This window comes from Silurus meridionalis, chromosome 25 (genome assembly GCF_014805685.1).
Source record: "Silurus meridionalis isolate SWU-2019-XX chromosome 25, ASM1480568v1, whole genome shotgun sequence".
NCBI classification, from domain to species: Eukaryota; Metazoa; Chordata; class Actinopteri; order Siluriformes; family Siluridae; genus Silurus; species Silurus meridionalis.
Window position 1 is genome coordinate 14,851,125 of NC_060908.1, and position 24,270 is coordinate 14,875,394.

Sequence of the window (24,270 nt, forward strand, 5' to 3'; positions counted from 1 at the left end):
GCTGTATCTATGGTGGAAGCAGGCTGATTGAGAAAGTTGTTTGGCTTGTAACATGTCCCTGATAGATGAAAGTCGAAATGAAAACTGTGTGATTTCGACCGACAGTGTGATCGTTACCACCGTTATGAATTTCACCTCACGGTATGACGTTACATTCTTTATCAACAATGGCCAATATAGTTCTAAACAATAAATGAGATAAACAGATATTTATATATATTTACAGTCATGTTTGCAATTTACAAACCTTTTCAGAAATTGCTCTGTCCTGTCCTGAAAATCAATTACTAGTTCTAATCTGTTCAACACAGAAATTTATCAATGCAATCATATAATCTAGTACAGCAGAAATATTTAAAAAGGTAACACATTTATTCAAACACTTTACTGAGAAGCAGCTTCAAAGACATAAACAAAAAGGTTGATTGTGTTTGTTTTTGATTAAATTTTTTCTTAGTTATCAATGAATCAGTTTTTAAACAATTATGTAAATAAATGTATTTTCGAGTGTTGCATATTCACGTTCAGAATCTTATGGACAAACAGTTTTCCATGAAGTACTTTCACATCATCTCAGCTCGAAACTCTATTATTAAGTAGGTATGTACAGTTGCAGGATAATATTGGCTGCAACTTCAACAAGTTGTTATTATTTACGTTATTATTATATGCTAATGGACAAGAGAGACATTTTCCATTGCAAAAATGTTGACATTTTAACACTTAAGATTCCTTTATGATCTTGTGATTAAGATCTTATGTTTTATTAACTGCAAAAAGGAAGATGTAAATAAATTACTCTTTACGACTGAATTACATTTGATTTATTGCAATCGATAATATAAACATTTCTCTTTTTTGAAACTATTAATGAATGTAAAATGTCTACTCACTAAATTAATACAAGTATTAATGTTGGCCACTTGCTGTTGTTTTTATTGTAGCAACACGCCCCCTAGGGTTTCATTTTTGACATTTATTATCACATACTAATACATGTAACTGCTTATTAGAATTATTTCATTTACTCATATTGTATCTATCATATAGTCTATTACAGTTTCCACTGATCATAAATAAATTAGAAGGTTGAAGTAGGAAGACCACAGCCACAAATAAACATGAGTCATAAGGAAACTTGTATTTAGCAGTACTACAAACATTAGTCATAATGAAAGGTATAATATATATAATAAAAATATGCATGTTTTATTCATTTATTTATTTTGTAATGGTGATTTATTAAGCTACTGTGCAGTTGTGCGTCAGTTAAAACACTTTAAGATGAATCAAAGGTCCTTCAGGGTCTGGCAGATGGTCCAGGCAGAACATGGATTCTTCATTCCAGGTGAAGAGAAATAAAACACATTTTAGATTTTAAACATGTTCAATCCTTGAATTAAGTATGAGGTAAATATATTTTAAAAAATCACTTACTGTTAGGTTCAGGAACGTTTTGAACCCATTCCCAAGAAACATTTTACTGAATAAAACAACATTCAATAGTGTTAATAAAATTGTTATTGTTATCTTGCTAATATTTGTCAGAAGTTTCCTTAATATAAAGGACTATTTTACAGCCAGTATAAGAGAACATGTAGCTTAAGTGAATTTCAAATCTTGTCAAATTCACAAGTTTCGGTTCTGTTACTCTTTTCAGAATTTTTATCATCCTGCAAACATACACAAAATAAACAACATTTACAAACTGTTAAATGCTAATGAACAAACACCATTGAAACCCATTACAGAAGAACTATTTGAAAGTGATTTCTTTTTCTAAGAAAAAGAAAACGGCTACAAATATCTACATTTTAAGAGAATTGACTTTAGAAATCCTTTATGCTTTAATGCCGTTTGTTACAAAATCTTTACTTAGTCTTAAACTGTGATCATTTTAGAAAAGTCCTGCCATGAATTATTATTTTGCTTTGTAGCCACAAGTTCAGTATTCAGTTTAATCCAGATTTATCTCATTCATCTAATATCAGAATTGCTTTATAATTTGTTGTGAAAAAACATTTGGCTTTAGTTGTATGTTAATATGAGTATCATATTAACATAATATGATTAAGATAAGCATGAACATGAACAAGATGGACATACAACACAAGACAATACACATAACACAAGAGACCAGTAAACCTACTGTATACTCTGAATATACAGTACTGTGCAAAGAGGACCATAAAAACTAGGATTATATGTAAACAAACACAGTGCAGTGGAAATTACACTTCAATAATGAGATTTTACATATGCGGTAGTTATATAGGATATGCTAATGTTGCATCAACAGTGAATATAGAATTTGACGATATATTAAGTCATAATCACCTAATTGCAATCACAGTAATAGCTTGTGGCCACAACTTACTAAAAATGACTAACGTCAACTCAGAGGCTCCATGGTGCTTTTAAAATTTTTTTGGCTTAATCAAATTGGATATAGTCCATTTCTTGGTCTTTGGTGCTACCTGCTTACCAGAGAAACAAAAACAATCATTATATTAGTAACACTATGGACTACCCAATCATGTGCAAATAAAAAGGCAGAGTGGGTGTGGAATAGTTAGATAGAAATTGAACAAAACAATTTGAAAACTTAAAACAAACCTACCCGAGTCTCAATCCAGTGTGAAACTGAGGTTAAAGCCTCTTTATTCTTTCCACACTGCAGTAATCCCTGATCTTCATGGAACAGACAGTCGACCGTGACCGTGTTCTCTCTGGTTACAGCTCTGCTGCTGTCTACTGCTACATATTCTGGATCAAATGTGTGATGAAGCACCACCAGAACAGCGGGTTTGTTACCTTTTTGGAGACATTAGGAGTTTAGTGGATATTTTATGTATGTAAAACTCAAACTGAAAGATTCAAAATGAGGACAAATAACATTTTTTCATTTCGCCCATCAAATTGACACATAGTATTAACAAAGTTGCTGAAATCGTCAGTCATTTATCTATACTTTACAACTTACTTTACACAGTGACAACAAAAACAAATTCAAATCTCACACAAGAGCACATGTGCATTAACAAACAGAATTGGAATATTTAATGATGTACCTGGTGGTGTACTAAGCTTCTTTAATGCTGCTGCAATATCTGTTCCAGCTCGTGAAACAACAGGGCAGAAAACCAGAATGAAATCGCACTCCTCCAAATTCTTCACCTTCTGCAGACCTGGTATTAGATTTTGAAGCTTCTTCTCAATGCTCACATCTTGTCCTAATGTTTCTCCGGTGGTAAGAGTGAAGTGTTTTATAGGAGGACACTTCAGCATCTGGTAATTGGGAAAGGCGTGAGCTAAAGAACAATAAATTATAGAGTGACACCAAATGATAAGTCAATATTATTGATTCTTGGGACTATTTCAGCTCTACTTAATGATTTGGGCTTAGATGAAACTGAACAACACAATAATCTCATTTTGATCAAATATTTGGTAGTGTTTCATTTTGTATAATAATAAAATGGCTGTAACTTTGTTACTTACGCTGACTTTTACTTGGTTCCATTTTTGAAGATTTCTGTCAAATACATCTTGTTAGCAAATGTCAGTAACATTACTGACTCTTTCAGAAAATGTTTAAGTTGTTTGACCACTAAAATTTAGAGATTATTCTATTTAATTTTGTTGTTCTCTAATAATGTGTAATTCTCTAATCAATATAGAATAATCATACGTTTTGAAGACAAAACAAAACTCACCTCAGGATAAAGCCAGTTAATTATTGTTGACAGTGATTCTTCATTTTCAGAACACTGCATTAGCTCCAGATCTTCATTAAACAGACAGTTAACTGCAGTTGTATTCCTCCTGTCTGCAGTTGTGATTTTTGGTACATTATGTTCTGGATCAAATTTATGAAGCATCACCAGAACTGCACGTTTATTACCTTTGGATGTAAACATTTAATAATGAGTTTATTTGATTTAACAGTTCTGCTTTATTTGTTGCCATTTAAACGCAGCAATACAACAAACAAGAAAGCGAAAGCATTATGTGTGTTGCACTTTAACATTGGACAAAAATACAAGTTAATTTAAAGCTGAAACCATTGAGTGATAATTTGCATTGCTGACTGCCATCTGGTATCTGTAATCTTGTTTCTATTAAACTACATTTTGTTCAGTCCCTCACTGCTCTGTAGTGCCTGTATGTGTAAATGTGCAGTGTTGGAGTTCTCCAATGTTTGTAGGTGGAAAAGAACAATTGGGCAGCAGGGTAGCAGTAATGCTACAACTGCCTCTACTGCTGTAACCTGTAATGATGTATGTTTCCCCTTCAGGAACTCGAGCTGTGTCAACAACGCTTCCGGAACGCCTCTGCATGACTACGCTCTGAACCACTTGTGTATTCAGTCCAACAAAAAAATACGACGTCACCAGTGGGGTGACGTCACGACCAGTAAGCATGCCTCAAGGTTCTGGCCCCAATTCCGCTGAGTCAAAGTGTCGTTAGAGGTCATGGGGTATGCAAATGGATCTGACAGAGGGATTCGAGACGATCTCTTTGATAGGGACTGAGCCGTTCTACTGGAAGTCCCCTTCGTGCCGACTGGCCTCACTGTTACTACGGACATCGACAGGTTTCAGGTGGGAAAGAGACAGGCGTTACTCTCATGGGGTTGCTCAGTGTGCGCAGCCCCAGCCCAGTATGAGTGGGCATCGGGAGTTAAAAAAAAGTCAGCGTCGCAGGGATGTTAGGTGATGGCCTAGGTCGAAGCCCAGGGAGATGACAGATCTGAGGACCACCATCTTTAACCAGGGGGTCCCCCAGGTGCCCTTAAGATATCTGACAGTTAGGACTGTGTTTCTACTGGCCATTTCATCTCTAAAGAGAGTTGGTGACCTTCACACATTTCAGTGACCACCTCCAGTCTGGAGAACACCCAAGGCATAGCTAGTGCCTTTCTCTACCCCAGGCAGGGGTATGTCCCCAAGGTTCCTTCAGCTGCCCCATGACCAGTCAGGCATTCTATCCTCATCCTTTTCAGGCCCCTGACCAGGAGAAGCTTAACCAGGTGTGTCTCGTGCAAGCACTAGACTCATACGTCCACAGAACTGCCTTGTGGAGAAAGTTGGACCAGCTGTTGTCTTCTACTGTCCATATAAGAAGGGTCTCCCTGCGGAGATCATTTTGGTGCCAGACACCCTGCATTCTTGCAATTGCTTCCATCCCTTTCAAAGCTAGCGCCGTGTTCATGGCATGTGCTTTTATAGCTTCCTGGTCATGATGTCACCCTGCCGGCAAAGTGGCGTTTTTGCGTTGGACCGATTACACATGTGGTTTGGAGCGTGGCCATGCAGAGGTGTTCACGAAGCGTTGTTCACTCAGCACCTCATTCCTTTGGGCACCAAGGTTACATGCATAACCTAAAGATGCTATTTGTCTTGGAATGTTTGTGGATTTGTCTAGAGATAATTCTTTCTATCTAATGCTTCACAGTGCTATACTGTATTGATTCTACACTGACTGTTAAATTCTACACATTTGTTGAAATAATGCATAAATTACCTTGTATAGTGTTAAGCATCTTCACTGCTACTTCAAATTCAGTTCCACTCCGTGAAAAAGCAGAGCAGAAAACGAGAATGAAATCACACTCCTCCAAATTCTGTACCTCTTGCAGGCCCAGTATTGATTTTTGAAGTTGCATGTGCATTTGCACACCATGTCTTAATGGGCTTCCAAATGTCAGAGTGAAATATTTTTGAACAGGATGCTCCAACATCTGGTGCACAACTTGGCCTTGAGCTAACAAAATATAAATTGCAGAGGGACACCAGAGGATCAGTCAATATAATATGATTTAATTTCTGGGACAATTTTATCTGTATTGCACGATTCGGGTTAATGATTTAACAATAAAAGTGAGTGTTGTATTGAACGTTTCGAACTGTTTGTAACAATGTGACTAACCTGCACTTTGTTCTGGTGTCCTTCTTAAACCGTCCTGTAAAATGTATCGTTTGAACATTTCCAAGAGATTTGAAGAGTTAAAATATAAAGATAATGATTTAATTTTGTTGTAAAGTATGAAAATCACCAGAAATAGTGATAGAAGAAAAATAGAAGAAATCTTTACCACAGGATGTATCAACTCTATCATTTTGGACAGTGCTTCATCATTTTTGGAACACAGCAGCAATTCCTGATTTTCATTTAACAGACAGTCGACCGTGGTTGTATTATCTCTGTTTACAGCTTTGCTGCTGTCTGGTACAACATTCTCTGACTCAAACGTCTGATGAAGCACCACTAGCACTGCAGGTTTGTTTCCTTTTAATGAAGATATTTGAGAAAGGGTTTAATAAATTTATCAGAGTACAGAAATATAGCCACTGAGATGTTGCTCAGAGTATCAGATAAAATTGATACCAGCCATCCAAACGCAACAATTACTATAAATTAAGTTACAAAACAAAGTCAATTAAACATGCAAGCAGAATTTTTAAGGGCCAAGCACCCAGACTTGGTGAGCCGCATATTCACATATAAGCTACAATAGTTGCTTAAGCAATCAGATGACCATGGGTTTAGCCAAAGAGATTCTAGAGTGATTTGTATCTTTACATTATGAATGATATTGTGGGATTTTCTGACTGAACAAGGAAAGGTCTAGAAAACTAGAAATTGGCAACATGGTAGCATTGCTGCTACATCTGTTGTACCTATGGCATTGTTTGTTTCTATTTAGACCAGTGGTCATGATTGATACTGTTCTTGACTAGCTTCACTGCATTGTCCTGAAGATTCTCACCAAGATTTGTGAGTGTGCATGGATGTTGCTGAGATATAATCTTGCTTTCTGTTTTTGTCAGCTTTGCTATCAGATTTATTGGTCTACTACGGGCAAACCATATAGAAGTTTCATCATAAAAGATTTTGACATTTTGCCACTTTGGAGTTTACATTTACATTACATGTTCGGCTTTTACATTTTGGACACATAGTTCAAAAGTTAAGGCCATAAATGTACAAACGTAACCAATAGTGCTGCTAAAGCACTTACACCACTCAGCCCAATATTTGGTCAGAATATTCCTTAACCTTCATGGATTCCACACAGACTCTATGTTAAATATTAGACATGTATTGAAATAGTGAGTGAATTACCTGGTAGAGTGTTAAGGATCTTCACTGCTGCTTCTATGCCAATTCTAGCTTGTGAAAAAGCAGACCAAATAAAGAAAATTATATCACACTCCTCCAAAAACTGCACCTCCTGCAAACCTGGTATTAGTTCTTCAAGTCTCTTCACTATGCCCACATCATTTCCTAATGTGTAGTATTTTTGAGGAGGATGGTTATGAGCTATAAAAATGAATTGCAGAGAAACACCAAATGATCAGTCACCAGAATATAATATAATTCATTCCTGTGATTATTTTAGCCATATTGCACAATTCAGGATACTTTATGAACAATAAAAGTAATATTTCAAGGAGTTAATGTCCCAAGTCTTAAAAACACACTGAAAAATAATTCATTACATTTACATAAAGAACTGTCTGTAACAATATGACTTACTTAGAATTATTTTCTATATTCATAAAACAAAAAAAACTAAAATACAATACTGTAAATATTATAATACACTGAATAAAAGCCTGAATAATTAGAAATCACACACACACACACACACACACACACACACACACACACACACACACACCTATTTCTGTAGTTGTTGTGGTGATGTGTTGTTCACCCCAGAAGTCATTTTGAAAGTAAAACTTTTACTTACATTTTGACTGAAAGTAAATGTAATTTTTTTATTTCTTTTATTTTAAAACTCATATCGTTAACACGGGTCTTGGTTAACCTCATTTTGTGGATTTAATACCTTTTAAAAAATATTCCTCAACTTTCAACTCATCAAAATGGTAAAAAAAAAAAAAAAAAATTGGGAGGTAGGAAATAAATAAATAAAAATAGACAAAAAATTATTTTAAATTGAATTCCTATCATAGATTTACCAATCACCATTTTTAAACAGTAATAAACAAATAAATAAAATAAAAATAAAAAAATATATAAGAGCTAAATAGCACCCCATTTATTTACCATCAGAGAACCAAACAACATCCTTTAAACACACAAAAAAAGACAATACAAACACAATAACGTAACATTAACATACCCATTGTTGCTGTCGCCATTTCTTTTAGTGACTGGATATATGTGTATATACTACAACCAGAAATTTCCGAGAATCCCCTGTATAAAGCTCAACACTTTTACTGTAAACGCGTCAGAGAATCTTTCTGATTATTTTACTTTCACTTTTTGTTTTTGAGCAATTAACAATTGTTAAATATTATCCAGTACAGATCATACAGGTCATACACAGGGATAAAGTCATGCAATAAGATCACTTTTATTTTTACAATCTTTTTATTTGACATACGCAATGGCATCATATATAAATAAATAAATAAAATTAGACATGACTGTAAATGTTGGGTGGTGGTGGTGGTGGTGGTGTGTGTTGGGGGTATTTACATATTAGGCAAATTTTCCAGTAATACAGATCTTCTGCACAACATCACACTGACTCTTTCATTATTTAATTAGAATTTCATTATTACCTCTAAATTCTTTAGAAATTTTTCACTCTGTATTTCAGCTGTAACTGTATGCCAATATTTATGAATAATTTACATATGACCAACAAACAAAAACTTAAAAAAAAAAAAAACTAAACAACAATCTACTCAATTTTCTCATTTAGATTCTTCTATCATGTTCTGTTACTCCTCAAACTTCAGGAACGCATTTTACGAAACGCATCTGGTTTGTTCTCTTCGGCTCGCCGTAGCGGCATGATTTTGAAAATGGCGGAGAAGAAAATCGCAGGTTGGTGTGTGTGTTTGTTTATTTATTTATTTTGTCGAAAACGTTTGGATGATGTTTAATATTTTGTTTAAACGTTTGTTAGCTAGCTGGTTATAATCTTATTTACTCTGTAACTGATTTATTAATAATAAAAAAGCTGCTCTTTGAGCCAAATTGGTCAATATTCATGTTTCCGTTTACATTATTATAAATTATTATGAGAAAAATATAAATATTAAAAAAAAAATATATATATATATATATATATATATATATATATATATATATATATATATAGTGCATTCAAGAAGTATTCAGACCCTCTTTATTTTTTAAATTTTATGTTGTAGCCTAAAACTAAACTTATTAATAATTTCCTCATTAATTTATTTCCTGAAACCTCAAGTCTTTTTGGATTTGACACAAGATTTCCACACCTGGATTGGGGGATTTTCTGCCATATTTCAGGGCAAATCCTCTCAAACTGGGGCAGGTTGGATGGGGATTGTTGGTGGACATCCACGTTCAGGTCCCTCTAGATATATTCAGTAGTTTGAGCCACTCTAGGATATTCAGGAGTCATCTCTATCCCCCTGGTGTGTTGTTTTGCCTGTGTGTTCAGCGTCGTTGTCATGTAGGAAGATAAACTTTCAGCCCAGTCTAAGGTCCAAGGAAGCTTATGGGAGAATCTCTGTATTTAGCACCATTCAACTTTCAATCACCTCTGACCAGTCTCCCAGTTCCTGCTGTGGAAGACATCGCCACAGCATGATGCAGCCTCCACCATGCTTCACTTTTGGGATGGTTTTGGGCAGGTGGCTGGTTTACTCCTGATGTAATGTTTAGAATTGTGTTGCCAAACATTTAATTCTTGGTTTTCCTTCAGTGCGCTCTCAGGACCCGAGTCAGCGGCGTGTGCTGGATGTAGCGACCCGGCAGAGGAGGCTCACTCGCCAGCTCGAGGCACTGGAGAAGGACAACTTTCAGGACGACCCGCACGCGAGTCTCCCGCCGCCGGTCAAGCGCCTGCCGCATTTCGACGAGAGCGATGAACCCGGTATGAGCTACACTCAGAGACGTGCGGTCAGGAGAGGCGGTGAAATGATCATTTTTAAACACAGCTTTTTCTCTTTGATCTGTGTTATGACTGCACTTTCTCTGGGAGTCTGATTGGCTGTAATTCCCAGCAGGGCACAAAGTGCAGAAGCCAACAGTTTGGATTAAATATCCTATTAAAACTAAACTGAGCGCAGGGAATAAGCGTGATCCTGTGATTGTGTCAGTATAGACCTCTAATTTGCATCGCCTTCTATAGACCGGGGAACTTTTTTGACATCTGTGTAAAATTTGTTTATTGATAAAAGTGCCATGGTGCAATGATGAGGTTTGTGAGAGTCCAAGTACTGGATTTCATTTGTAAATAAAGATAAAACTATGTGGAATCAATGCTGAACGGAAAAAAGGGCGGTTTGGAAATGTAACAGGTTCTTCTTTGGTTCTATACAAAATATATAAAACCCTGCGTGAGTGATGTTTCCAGCCCAGAGAACATCTGTATTAATTATCATGGGTCACACCCCAGGGAGGGTCGACATGGCGTTCATCTTCACTACTCCGAAAGAACTCTTTTGTGTTGACGTCTGTTCACACGCGAGATCTCTGCGCCTTTGTTTTAGCCTTTTGCTCCCGTTCTTTAACTGGACACGTCTGTGTTTTTGTTGTATCTCATAAGGAAAACGGAGGAAAAAAACCAGAGGCGACCATTTCAAGCAGCGCTTCCGGAAGAACTTCCAGGCCCTGCTCGAGGAGGAGGTGAGGCACTCGCAAGCGTTTAGAGACCGAATACACAGTGTGATGTTTTCAGGGCAGCAAAAATAGGAAATAAATGAAAAAAAATCCATCTGCTTAGCTGAAGCTCTATACATTTTTTTTTCTAATTTCCCAGCAATGTTAGGAAGCTGTCAGCTGTTTCCCCCCTGAGAAAAAGTCAAAGGGTCATTTGAGCAAATGAAAGAAAGAATGACTTGATTTAAGTCATTCTTTGTCATTCAATGATTGAGAAGGAAAGAAAGAATGAAAATCTAAAATACATTTTTGCTTTGAACATGGTTTTATTTCTCTCTCAATTCTAATTCTTTTATTCATTGGTTTTATTGGCATGACAACAAATTGTACATTTCTATGGCAAATATGTGTAGAAAAAAAAAGTATAATATACATTTAAGTAACAGAATGAAGTAATATCAGTTTATCCCTCTCTCTCCCTCTCTTTCTCTCTATCTAGGACTTGAGTGTGAGCGATGGTCCGAACTACCTGACAGCCTGCGCCGAGCCGTCAAAACTCCCCCATCGTCACTTCTGCGCCATCTGCGGCTTCCCTTCCAACTACACCTGCGTGTCCTGCGGCGCTCGCTACTGCTGCGTACGCTGCCTGACGACACATCACGAGACACGGTAACGCACGACCGCTTATCACAATATATAACGTGAAGCTTTTACAGCAACTCGGATATGTTTCAGCGTTATATTGCAGAAGACCCCGTGTGAGAACATTCAATTATACCATCGTTCTAAAACGCGCTTTTTTCCATTTTTTTTTTTTATATTTCTCCCTGAAGTGAAAATGAATCAGTCTTGGTCCATACGATCAGGATTATTATTTTTAATGCAACTGTAAATCCATGAACCAAAAAAGACTAATGATTGACTGTGTTTGTTTCACTCTGTTCATCCAGACTGCATTTGATTTTTTTCTTGTTTTTTCTTTTCAGGTGTCTAAAGTGGACCGTATGATCGATCGCAGTCCACAGATGAAAGAATCGCATTAGATCGCCTTAGAATTAAAACCCTGTATTAACCTACAGCGCTGTTGGTTCCAAAACCCTGGTTTTTGATGTACGAGTGTGTCGTGAAGAGAACCGAGTTCGGGATGAAGCACCTACAGTGGTGAGAACAATAACTGTGAAACTATGATCTGATTTTCTAAAACCGACGACGTCGATGTATAAAAATAAACCATGGCGGTACGACTGCAGCTGAACGGGATCGTGTTTCCTCCAACAGCGCCGGATTTACTCCCAGAAACCCACCTAACGGTTAGAAATCCAGAGAAACACGTTCTGAAGATGTCTTTCGTTCCCAGTGTGTAACGGAAATCGTACGGAGGGTGTGTTTACATGGTGTAAATAGCCATCAGTGGTTTTTTCTGCAGTCTAGCTGAAGGCCTGTACAGACTAAACCTTTCGCTTGTTAAGACTTTTGTTTTGTTGCTTTACCGATGCTGAAATAACACACGTGAATATATACTATAATAAATACACTTGTCTTCTCTGTTGGACCAAACTCAGAATCACTGACTTGCGGTTTAAATCACATGGGCTGCTCTGTACCTGTGTGCAATCAAAACTATCTCTCCCCCCCCCCAGTAATGACCAGATGAAAGCTGCTTCGAGGGGATTTGTTTATTTGTATCAAATTCACACAATAAACATAGCATAATATAAAAAAACAAACGAAGTGCACATATTTAATAATCTCAGTGTCTAGCATCAAGCTTCATCTCACATTAGAAATTCGTATTTTATATTTAATCGATATCAATTATATACTGGATTCCAACAGATGGATTATTTCCAGATTATGACATCAAGATAATGCAGTTACAGAAAAAGAGAAAAGGCAGTGAATTATTTAAAAAAAAATGTATAATAAAAAAACACTCTACAGGCCCTGGTTTTATTTTAGTAAAGATCTGGCAACATTTATCCACCCAGGGCAAAATGTGTCAATTTTAAACAAAATTGGTATTTAGAAATATTTAATATGTCCCTGTAGTTAGTTTAGTTTAAAAATTGCAGAATCATTCTAAATCAATCTAAAGAATCAATTATTCACAAACTGTACAAGTAAACACGTTTGTATTGATGCCTCTTTGGTTTAAACTATAAAAAAAAAAAAAAAAAGTCCTGAGACCTTCTTGTCCTGAATGCTTGTATATGTGTGTGTATAAAATGTGTTCAGTGTTCAGATGATGCGTAGTTGGTGTGTGTCGGCGAGTCCACTGCTGGATTTGTGTGCGTGGAAGAGTTTGGACAGAGACTCCATGTACAGCTTGTGATAGTGGTCCACCTGCTGTTCAGATGGATTGCATACATGAGGCACAGAGATGGGGCTTCCAACTGAGGCAGAGAACAAAGAGAGAACAATTCAGCATGTGTCTCATGTATCACAATATGTCACTGGCAGAACTGCGTGCTGAAAGATTTCCTGTACAGGATGAGCTTTAGGTCGAGAGAAAAGCTTTCAAGTGCAAAGCAGACTGAAGATCTATTCCGACTGGATTAGTTTTGTGATTAATGAAGTTATTACCAAATAATCTGTGCAATGTTTTTTTTTTTTTCTTTTCTTTAACACACACTGGTGTATTTCTGCATCAGGAAAGATTGCACAGTATCCTCTCCTGCCAAACCCGAAAACAAAGGCATGGTTTGGCCAAGATACAAATTCCAAGTCCAATATTATTAGTCCTACTACACAAAAACCACATGCAGGACCGATGCATAAAATGGATACAAAAAAATAGTACAATAAAACAAAATGGAATTTATATAATAAAACGAGTAACTCATTTTTTTTATTTTTGGTAAGTTATTGATTTCAAGCATCAACTTCTACGCTCACATACACTATATGAACAAAATCTTTTGGACACCTGACCATAAGATTGAGTGCTTTTTGAGTATCCAATTCCACATTTAGTCCCTGTTTGCTCTTCTGAGATGATGTTCCACTAGATTTTGGAGTGTGTTTGTGGAGATTTGTGCTCGTTTAGCCACAAGGGTGTGAGTAAAGTCAGGTCCTGATGTAGGTGAGGTGATGGGTTTAGAGATCTATAGCAGGAGATCTTCCACTCCAACCCATGTAAAGCATATCTTAATGGAGCTGGCTTTGTGCATGAGAGCATCGTCATGCTGGAACAGGTTTGGGTCTCCTAGCCCTAAAAAGGAACATTTCATGCGCATCCCATTACAATTGTGTGTCTCCAACTTTGTGCTAGAAGTTTGGAAAAGAAGCACATTTAGCTGCAAAAGTCAGGTGTCCCAGTGTTTTTGTTCATATAGTGTATATTATGGTCATATGGTTTGTCTTGATATGAGATTTGAGCATCACTCATAGCACTACGTTGTAATTGTAAGTATTGCAGATGTCCTCCTGTACTGAACCAAGTACAGAGGTTCATTCCCACAGCATTGCTCCACTCACCCACAGTAGTGATGGGTCTCCTGTAAGGCAGGAACAACCAGCGTCCTCCAGTGAAGAGACATGGAGCAAAACCCATCACGCGCTTAAACAGATCCTGGAGCTTGCGGCCCACGCTGCCCTCGGACAGCAGCACCTGCGGGAACAGCTCATTCTCCCCGAACGAGTACACTGGGACCAGGTCAGCCCTGAAAACACAACCAAGGAATATGTGTAGGAGCATTCGTAATGCCCAGCACGCTGAAGCACCTTCAAAACAAAGGAAGTGTTTCTTCTGACTTTTGTCAGAACTTCCACAGGATTAAATGAACATCGCGCTGGTAGAAAAAGAACCATGTGGTGTTTGGAAAAGTCAAATGACCTTCCAGGTATGACACTGATAAGGACATTACTCAGATTTACATTTACTCAAAAGTGATGAGTCGTTACTGGAACGCGTTCGTTTGTAAGTGCACTTCCTTTATGATCTGGCTGTTGATAATGGTGTATTTTCTCTCCTCACCCGTTCTCCAGAGCGAGACGAACAAAGCCTTTCTATGCTTCATGACTACAGTGTTTATTCCAGGAGAGGAAGCCAGAGACTCCTCAGCTCCTCCGATGATGATCACTATGGCGTTGCCTACACCTTTTTGACTCAGCATGTACCCCAGAGCCGCCTTACTGACCGGCAAGAGACCTGAGAAAGAAAGAAAGAGAGAGGGAGAGAGAGAGAGAGAGAGAAAAGGAGAGTGAAAGAGAGAGAGAAAAGGAGAGAGAGAGAGAGAGATTTCTTATGATCTTTGTGGAATTTTTTTTTCTTTGCTTTGAATTCCTTAAAGCGCCTTAAAATTCAACACTTACACTATTAATGAAACTGTTAATCGTGTTTATTGAAAAGTAAAAAGAATTCACGCAGGAAGGAGGCGTATTAAAATTTTATTCAAGTGTAATTCAATTTTCTGCATGTGCTTTGAGGATTTTCTTTTTTTTTCCACCAGGACAATAACACAGTTAAATGCCCAGTAATGCAATAGAACTGTAATGATTTCACATAAAAGCTGTGATTTAAAAAAAAACCCTGTAGTCTGCATCAGTTGCTATTTTAATTATATGCTCAATATTACAGAGCGTATACTGTACTTCTGTGACAAATTTCTATTTATACAGTAGGCACACGTGTGTGTACGTTAATTTATAAAAATAATTCTGAATTCATTATCACAGTGTACCAGTACACACACACACACACACACACACACACACACACACACACACACACACTGACCTGCAGACATGACGTATTCTCTGAAGAGTGGTATACGGAAGAGGCCAGCCAGTATAGCCAGAGAGGAGTGCATTCCCGGGAACATCTGTTCAAACCCGCCGGTGTCTGTGTTGAAGCAGGAGAAGGCGCCGATGCTCATGATGCCGTGCGGGTGGCAACCCAGGATATAGTTCTTACTGGGATTCAGCTCAGCCGTCTTCACCAACTGAAAGAGCGAAATCATTCTGGAATTGTCCAAAACATTTTACACCCAAGCGTAGCTCATCATGGTGTAATGGACAGAGTACTAGCATGCTAACTAGCATTGTTATGGTACATGAAAATATTCTTGCAAATCTAATTTGAATATAAAGCAAATGTCCTATGTTTTTTTCCATGTTCACTACCTGGAATATTAGAACTCCTCATACATATGTTCTGCATCTCGGATCTTCAGCTATGTGTATTTTTTTGGCTTAGAGCTATTAAATCTCTGAACCAGTCCCTATACTGGTTATAGTCTCCCAGTGGAATTGGCTTGGAGACAGGAGTCGAGACAAGTAGTGGAAATGGAGGCCAGGTTTATTTTACCTTTACTGGGAAGTAGTCTTTAAAGTGCTTCCACACTCTCCATCTCCTCACAAACGCATTTTTCTGCCACCTGATTAACACACAAAGATGGGATTATAACTTGTACCACTGTAGCGTCATATCTTGGTTCCTAAATTGTCATTTTGCAACGATTTTAATCTTAGAAAAAACTTTTAAACAGAAAGAAACACATTTACGAGGCAAATACAGAAATAAATAAAAAACATCTTTGTTTCAAATAACCTCGTTCGAGTTTCTTCTGTATACCTAATATACAAAATAATGTTTGCATGTTTCCATAATAGGAATTGTGTGTGAGTGACATTTCAACAAAGCATCACGATATCCATATTTAATACTGCGGTAATACTGCCCCCCCCCCTTCCTAATATATATCAGCTTGAAAGTTCTAGCTAATCAGAAATAATGACTTGGCCATGATTTATGAATGAGTAATAAAATAATGCATTTGTTTTTGTTTACACTTTAACAGTGTGGTTTGAGCAGTAAGAAGCCTGACAGCGATGCTGATGAAGGTTCCTACTTTTTTACGATATCAGGTGTTTGCGTATGAGACGGTGAAACGGTAAGACGTTGCATGCTCCCGTTTCGCACGTGTTTGCGTTGTGTTTGTTTAAAACCTCGCTCAGGTGAATCCCAGTCCACCAACTGCCACGTGAAGTAGAGAGTGGGAATGGGCCAGAGTGGCGTGAACATCAGATAAATCATCAACACCAGACAGGACACGGCTGCACACACAAAATACAGTAGCATCAATACGATACATTACAACGATAAAGAAATCTACCACTGAACCAAATCTGACTTCTAATACAATTTTCACACAAGTGTTGATTTTATCTCATTAACATACCCCACAGCAGTGTTTTTTTGGTGAGATCCTCGACCAAAATGAACCCAGAATCTAACCAATCGCTTTAATGTAAGCTAAAATGCTGACTCATTACAGTAGCTAGCACGATAACAAGCCAGCTGACATTGAAAGTTCAAAAAAAGTCACATCAGCACTACAGATCGAAGATCTAGTTTGGATATATTGGCTTTTTCCTTCATCTGTCTCATAATATTACATATTGTAAGACTGGAACCACTTTTGGATTTGTAACTGGATACTGTTGGTGAGTTTCCCATAATCACACAGTCTACAGATTAGATTTCAGGAAAATGCTGGTGTTTTTACTTCAATAAGAGGATGATCAAAACAGTACAGGAACACGGAGGAACTTCTGCCAGCTGTGTGACTTCCAGCTGTTATCAATTTATACCACAGCATTGTTAAATTCTCAACCAATCAGAAATCTGTTTGTTTTCTACGACATTGTGTTTCATATCGTTTTTTATTTTAGCATCCATTCAGCCAGAACATTAGCTATTCTCCTCATTATGTCTCCTGGTACCACCAAACCAGTTTAGACCCATTAAGACGCACTCTAACACCTCAAACTCTTTGTCATGTTCCTCAAATTATTCCTGAACATGTTCTGCAGTGAAGATCTTTCACCACGCATTATCCTCCTGAAATGGGCCACTGGCTACGGGGAATGCTGTTGGTATTTAAAGGTGGTGTGTTTGGAGGCAGGACATATGGGCAAGTGGGTCAGAGCTGTTTTGTCGTCCCAGTGTTACGGTTGATCATTGTATCTGATAACAGTAACTACTGCAACCAGAAGATATATTTTTAGAAAAAAGATATGGTCTCACACTCATTGGTTAACTTCTAACATAACAGGTGTGTGTGCGTGTTGTAGGCTTGAGAACTCGATCTCACCCATAAGCAAGAACGAGAGCACCAGCTGTAAGACGCTGATATCCTCAATAAACAGTTTCCATCGGGATTTCTCTCCATGCTTCTCCTCCATCTTCTCAACTGCAGCAAGAGAAAAAGACATTCACTGGGTTTTAGTGTTTAACCACAATTGGGAAACAAATCAATATTACACAACTGTCCACAATATTACACAACATAAGGTGGATTATAACCTCAGACTTTCTCGTGTGGTTTCAGACACAGTGATTACGCAGAAAATATCACAAATAAACAAACAAATAAATACGAACATTTCTCCTGCCGTGTTCACATCAGTTCTGATCCGTACTTTTGTAAGTAACTTCGGATTGCGATCGATTCATCGGACCGACCTCTGCCCTGTTACACTATCAGATCTGCCAGCATGACTGACCTTCTCACCTTGTGCACAATGATATTAGGTAATCCATCAGATAGCAGGTTCTTACACACTGCGCTGGTATTTACTGAAACACCGCAATCTTCTCTTTCTGGTTTCTTAGTGTAATAATCATTTCCCAATCTTCCTTTGGGTTTCTGTGGCCTAAGAGTTTTAGTGTTATATATTATATTTACTATTATGCTTTAATATAAATAGTAAAGGATTCCTCTGAACTTCCTGAGAGACAAAAAAGAGATGGAAGGAGATACAATAAGAGATGAGTTCAGCTGCAAATTAAAGAACCAGATGTGGAGAATGGAATGAGAGAGAGAGAGAGAGAGAGAGAGAGAGAGAGAAAAGAGAGGAAGGAAAGGTAAGGGGCAGAGGAGGAAAAAGAGAAAGGGGGGAAGTAAAGAGGAAGTGCCCTGACAGACAGACAGACAGACAGACAGACAGACAGACAGACAGACAGACAGACAGACAGACAGACAGACAGACAGACAGACAGACAGACAGATAGATAGATAGATAGATAGATAGATAGATAGATAGATAGATAGATAGATAGATAGATAGATAGATAGACTCACCTGTTCCGTTCATCTCTGCCACTGTGGTCTCTCCTGAGGTTCTCTGCGCGTTCACTTGTTTGCGCGCTCCCGTCCCCGCGCGCGCCACCCTGCACTTTGGTCCGCGCGCAGCAGATAAAAGAAGTTCGGTGCGGCGGCGGCGCGCGTGAAAAAAACACACGGTCTCATGGTGCTGCTGCTGCAGTCAGACCAGGAATCATGTCGTGGGAAGTTCTCACATCAGTCACCATTCTGCGGTGGAGAAACGCGCGTGTGTGTGTGTGATTTTTCCCCTCTGAGCACGAGCGTCAGTGCGAGCGCGTGCCAGGAGGAAGCTGTCGCGGAGAGAGAGAAAAAAAGGGAAACGTAAAAGGAAGTGTGCGAGCGCGTGGGCGTGGCCTTGGGCGTGGGCGTGGCAAAACAGTTCAACACAGTTTTGCTGCATGTCCATGACTCAACAAAGGGACCAGGATTTTAACAATAAAGAATAAAGACAAAATGAAGATGAAAACAAAATAATGGAAAACATATAAAGCACCTTTGTTTATTTATTTACACATTATATATTAAATGTTGCTCAAATTGGAAATAAAATACATTTTATAATTGTAACATCCTTAGTAAGAAAAGCAATAAAAAACTAATCAGGATGTGCATTTATTGGAAAATGATCAAATCCCAGATGGAGGATTGTGTCAGAAAGCATCACACCTATCGGCAAGTGATTTACACAATACCAGTAAATCCAGTAAAAGCTGAGTAACTGGTCAAAGAGTCAAAGCTGGTGTGAGCAATCTGATAAAAAAAAAACCACCACCACCTAGTGTGTAATGAGATGAATGGCCAGCAGGGGGAGCCAGATTTCCTCTGACTAGTCTGAATGTTTATTTCATAGGGGGAAAAAAACGCCTTTCTAACATATAGTAATTATAAATAGTAAATAGAATAGGAATATCAATATATTTGTATAATATTATCTGTAACTAATATCCCATAATCTATAATTAAAACAGTGCTCTTTCTTTCTTTCTCTCTCTCCCTCCCTCTCTATTTCTTCCCTCATCTCGCTGTAGCTTACACATTATGTGGCCTAATAGACTACTAAAAGCATGTTTACAGCCTATTAAATATGACATTTACAGTCTTTTAAATATATGCTGTAGGCTATAATAATTACTCTAGTATGCAGGGTGTATAGTACATTTTGTGTTTTCCTGATAAGTGCAATAAGTAACATCAAAATAACGACACACACACACACGGGACCGTTTCACTGGAGACAATAAAAAGGCAGGGGTGGTGAGTTAGAAACATTATCACTGAGAGATAACTATAATACGTGTCCACGTGTGCAGAGTTTTGGCGTGATCTCATCGTTAGTGCAGTCGTTATCATTGTTCTGATTCTGAGATTTTGGATCTCGGTGTAACGTTCGGATCCTGAGAACAGAGGAATTATAAACGTACAGACAGGAACAATTTGCCTTGAAGATCAATAAATTGTTGATTAATACCACATATTAGAGATTATTCCACTTATAATTACTGTGTTACATCTACATATACATCAACATATACATGTACATCCAGGCGTGGAGATGCAGAATAAATACACACTATATACATCTCTTATAATAAGCTCCACTCTTCTGGGAAGATGTTCCTCTACATTTTGTGCAGATTTGAGCTCATTCAGAAGTAAAGTCAGGTAGTGATGTAGGTGGTGTGAGGAGGCCTGAGGGTGCAGTTAGCGTTCCTACTCATCCCGAAGGTGTTAAACAGGGTTGGAGCTCTATAGGAGATCTTCCACTCCAACCCATGTAAAGCAGATCTTCATGGACCTGGCTTTGTGCACTGGGACATTGTCATGCTGGAACAGCTTTGGGTCTCTGAGTTGAAATGAAGGGAAGATGTGATGCTACCAACCTCCGAAGACGTGTAATACAGTCATGTGCCTTTAACCTTCGTGAGAACAGTTAGAAGAACAATCACACGTGGGTGGAAAAGTGTCCAAATACTTTTGTGTGGAAAGTGTTTGAGAAGTGGATTTCATGTTAATCATGATTAGGATGTGGAACGCTGAACTGAAGGGCAGAGTGAAACCAAACGCTGCGGGTCGATCGAACTATTTTTAAAGCGTAATTTTAGCTCGGACGATTCTGCAAAAACATGAGATGTTACTTAAGCGGCAACTTCAGAAACCATGCTTTTTGGATGATGATGGATCGATCTCGAGGTCAAACATACGATGAGAGTCTTTACACGTTTATTTCTAATTATAGGACAGGTGCGTTATTGCATCATAACATGTGAGAGCCAATCAGGTTCTGATATGCAAATGTAACAGCACCTGTAATACAGTGGAGGCTGGATGTGAGGTTATAAGGCCTTTTTTTAAATATACCCATCAGCCTGGTCCTGGTTTTGGTTCATCCTTCATGGATGGAACACCAGGCCATCGGCAGTGAGGACATGAGAGGAAACCAGAGAACCAGGTGGAAACCCACACAGACATTTTGATGGCAAGTGAAGCAGCCACTCACTGATAGTAAGACTCAGGATCCTGATGCACAAAAAAGAAAAAAAAAGAAAAAGAAAATAATGCAAATTCTCTTACTGATGCTGGTGGATCTGAACTCATGGGCATGAAGGTTTTGTGATTGACTGCAGTTTAGATTCGGGTTGCACCTGATGATTCCAGGTGTACAGCATCTCCACACCGTCACACGAGCGCGGGTTCAATTAAGGTGCTGTGTGTGTGTGTGTGTGTGTGTGTGTGTGTTTGTGTGTGTGTTCCTGACGAGAAAATAAAAATAGACTGTCTGACATAGTGGGGTGTCTAGACATGTCCTCCGAGTGTGTATATAAGAACGAGTGTGTGCGTGTGTGAGTGTGTGTGTGTGATCAGAGAATAAAATAGTCCGTTTGATATCTCGGGGTGTCCAGACACGTTCTGCTTGTGTGTGTCTGTGTGTGCGTGCGTCTGAGAGATCGCGCGCGTGCGCGTCATCAAGGGCTGGTGAGTGTGTGTGTGTGTGTGTGTGTGTGTGTGTGTGTGTCGCGCGCGAGCGCGCGTGCTTTCTCTCCCCCGACGCCTCGCGTTGTCGGACGAGGCTGATCGCGGTAGTGAAACCTGTCAGTCCGCCGCGACGAGACTCTTTCAGTCGGTCAGTGGAGACGGGACGGGACGGGACGGAGACTGGGGAGGATGGAGGAGACGAGGACGGGCTCGTCCTCAAGGTGAGCGCAAAAAAATAAATAAATAAATAAATCCATAGGAGATATTCGTCCTATAAATAAATAAATTGCGCGCGCCGGAGCTGGTTTTTTTTATACCACCGCCGACGTACAAATTCGTGTCCATGCAAATTCTTCCTTCATCCCCTTCGTCTTCTTCTTATTCTTCATCATCATCATCTTCTTCTTCTTCATTCAGCGCCGCGAAAACCTGCGCACGGAAATGCCGGTACGTCACGAGACCATCATAAAATCACCGCATATTCATATAAACATATCAAATCTCGGTGTTTTTGCGCACTGAAGCGCGAGCCGCCGTTTAATTACATTTTATTTTATTTTATTTATTTATTTGTGGCTGAACGGGAGGATTGTTTACATAAACGCCGCCGCCGCCGCCGCCGCCGCCACAACCGACCTACAGACCCCCAGACGAGTCCTGATTTATTCTCAGATCTTGTGATTATTATTATTATTATTATTATTATTATTATTATTATTATTATTATTATTATCATCCTTGGAAAGGGCAATATAGGTGTCGGTGGTGTTGTCGGTAGTGGAGTCGGTGTCGGTTCTGATGTCGGTGTTGGTGTCGGTTCTGATGTCGGTGTTGGTGTCGGTGTTGGTGTCGGTTCTGGTGTCGGTGTTGGAGTCCGTGTGCGCAAACCGCCGTGGATTTGTGGTGAATTTTGTCCTCTGCATTAAAGCGTGAGTGCGTTTATTTATTTATTTATAATGTATTTCCCCCCGGGTGGGGTGGGGTGGGGTGGGGGGTGTTTAATATAACCCACGGGACGGTTTGTAATAGTTGTGATGGTCGTTGTGGTGAAACCTGAGCAGCTCCGGTATCGATCTGTGTACGAACCTACGCTTACAAACATTCGAGCGTACGCGCGCGCGCGTGAGTGTGCGTGTGCGTGTGTGTGTGTGTGTGTGTGTCTTCAAGCTGCAGTTAAAAAACACCTCGGACGCATTCACTTTACACGTGTGTTTGTTTGTATGTGGTGTTTATATATATATATATATATATATATATATATATATATATATATATATATATATATATATATCGTGTGATGCGCGTGACGCTGTCGCCGTCTGGTCACCCTGATGCGCGCGCTCCACACGTTCACATGCCCGGGCTATAAAATCAGGGTTGTTATATATAAATATATATATATGAATGTATATGTATGTTTGCATATATTGCGTGTGAACGCACGGCGCTGCTCCCTGGAATAAACCAAAATAATGGGCGTTTCGGTGGCGTTCCGCCATGTTCTGCTCCGCGCGCGCCGTCTCGCCTGTCTGCGTAAAACGCGCGTTTCAGGATTTGGGGTTGCCAGATTAGTGTATACCCTTTTTTTGCTAACCCGTCCAAAAAATGTCATCATCCGGCTCATCACTGTGAACCACAACTAACCCAAAAACACAGCATTATTGAACAAAATCAAACAGAATTTCTTTATATACAGGTGGAAATAAGTGGATATATGAATATAGTTGATATAAATATGGAGTAAAATGGAGCTGGTCAGCATGTTAAATGTCAGCAGAACAGGGAAGCTTTTTACTTGTCATGAACATTACAGCACAGTGAAATTCTTTCTTCACATATCACTGTAATGTTAGGAAGCTGGGGATACAGCGCCCCTGGAGCACAGAAGGTTAAGGGCCTTGCTTAAGGGCCCACGAGTTGCAGCTTTGGCTACACTCAGGCCTTCTGATCAGTAACCCAGAGCCTAAACCACTGAGCCACTACTTCTCCAAGTTACCCTGCATTAAACAGCTAAACAGTTTGGCCGAGGGACAGAAATGTTTCAGCTCTGACACGCCATCCGGTGGATTCTGAATTTAATCCTACGTATATATACGTTAGATTTGCAGGTATGCGAGCAATGCCATGCACAGATAGCAGCTGAGCGCACGCACATGGTGAAAGTGAGGTCTGTTTTAACTCTTGAATTGAAGGTACAGAAAGGTGGATTTTGTGAATACGCTCCCTGTAACCCCTTCATTGCTGGGATGGATTCTGATAAAGCAGGATGGCAATCTGGACAGGAAGTCGGTCCAACAAAGGGCACCGTGCAAACACTTGTTAATATCAAGGAGACATGTGTCAAAGACATTTAACCGAATAGCATGGAGGAAACCAGAGAACCCAGAGAGAACCCAGAGAGAACCCAGAGAGAACCCAGAGAGACATGAGTGGTAGAGGCTCAGTGGTTAGTAGCACTGGTCATGAGAGACAAATGTAAGTTGTATGAATGAGACACATGTGAGTTGCTCTGAATGAGGACGTCTGCCAAATGCTATAAATGTAAACGTGC

At 39.0% G+C, this 24,270-nt stretch overlaps 4 protein-coding genes across 9 annotated transcripts in view; 2 read left to right on the forward strand and 2 right to left on the reverse strand.

Moving 5' to 3' along the window:
- Positions 1–445: 445 nt before the first annotated feature.
- On the reverse strand, positions 446–8,275 carry LOC124379186. Of its 5 annotated transcripts, none has more exons than XM_046839345.1 (12): positions 8,156–8,275; positions 7,129–7,326; positions 6,098–6,291; positions 5,932–5,965; positions 5,527–5,766; positions 3,717–3,904; positions 3,502–3,535; positions 3,072–3,311; positions 2,621–2,814; positions 2,378–2,477; positions 1,438–1,483; positions 446–1,337 (listed from the first exon to the last, which is right to left on the reverse strand). In XM_046839345.1, exons 1-10 carry the CDS (start codon positions 8,172–8,174, stop codon positions 2,418–2,420), a joined length of 1,401 nt encoding a protein of 466 aa, XP_046695301.1. In that variant the 5' UTR covers positions 8,175–8,275; the 3' UTR covers positions 446–1,337; positions 1,438–1,483; positions 2,378–2,417. The 5 variants fall into 5 exon arrangements, with proteins under 5 accessions (XP_046695301.1, XP_046695299.1, XP_046695300.1 ...); XM_046839343.1 differs by having other exon boundaries at positions 2,378–2,480; XM_046839344.1 differs by having other exon boundaries at positions 1,438–1,673; positions 2,378–2,480.
- A 515-nt stretch (positions 8,276–8,790) lies between these two features.
- Positions 8,791–12,180, forward strand: znhit1 (zinc finger, HIT-type containing 1). The gene is made up of 5 exons (XM_046839611.1): positions 8,791–8,871; positions 9,737–9,907; positions 10,583–10,662; positions 11,135–11,304; positions 11,622–12,180. Exons 1-5 carry the CDS (start codon positions 8,838–8,840, stop codon positions 11,641–11,643), a joined length of 477 nt encoding a protein of 158 aa, XP_046695567.1. The 5' UTR covers positions 8,791–8,837; the 3' UTR covers positions 11,644–12,180.
- A 116-nt stretch (positions 12,181–12,296) lies between these two features.
- On the reverse strand, positions 12,297–19,169 carry mogat3b (monoacylglycerol O-acyltransferase 3b). The gene is given in 9 exon segments (XM_046839612.1): positions 12,297–13,028; positions 14,113–14,297; positions 14,612–14,645; positions 14,648–14,785; positions 15,374–15,578; positions 15,944–16,006; positions 16,559–16,692; positions 17,733–17,834; positions 18,723–19,169. Coding segments are annotated over 9 exon segments (1,029 nt in total). The 5' UTR covers positions 18,736–19,169; the 3' UTR covers positions 12,297–12,873.
- A 1,914-nt stretch (positions 19,170–21,083) lies between these two features.
- The window catches only part of LOC124379390 (neuronal tyrosine-phosphorylated phosphoinositide-3-kinase adapter 1), a 35,090-nt gene continuing 31,903 nt past the window's right edge, over positions 21,084–24,270 (forward strand). For both annotated transcript variants that reach the window (XM_046839717.1, XM_046839720.1), the window contains exon 1: positions 21,084–21,940. The gene's annotated coding sequence lies outside the window, so the exon portion shown is untranslated. The remainder of the gene's footprint in view (positions 21,941–24,270) is intronic.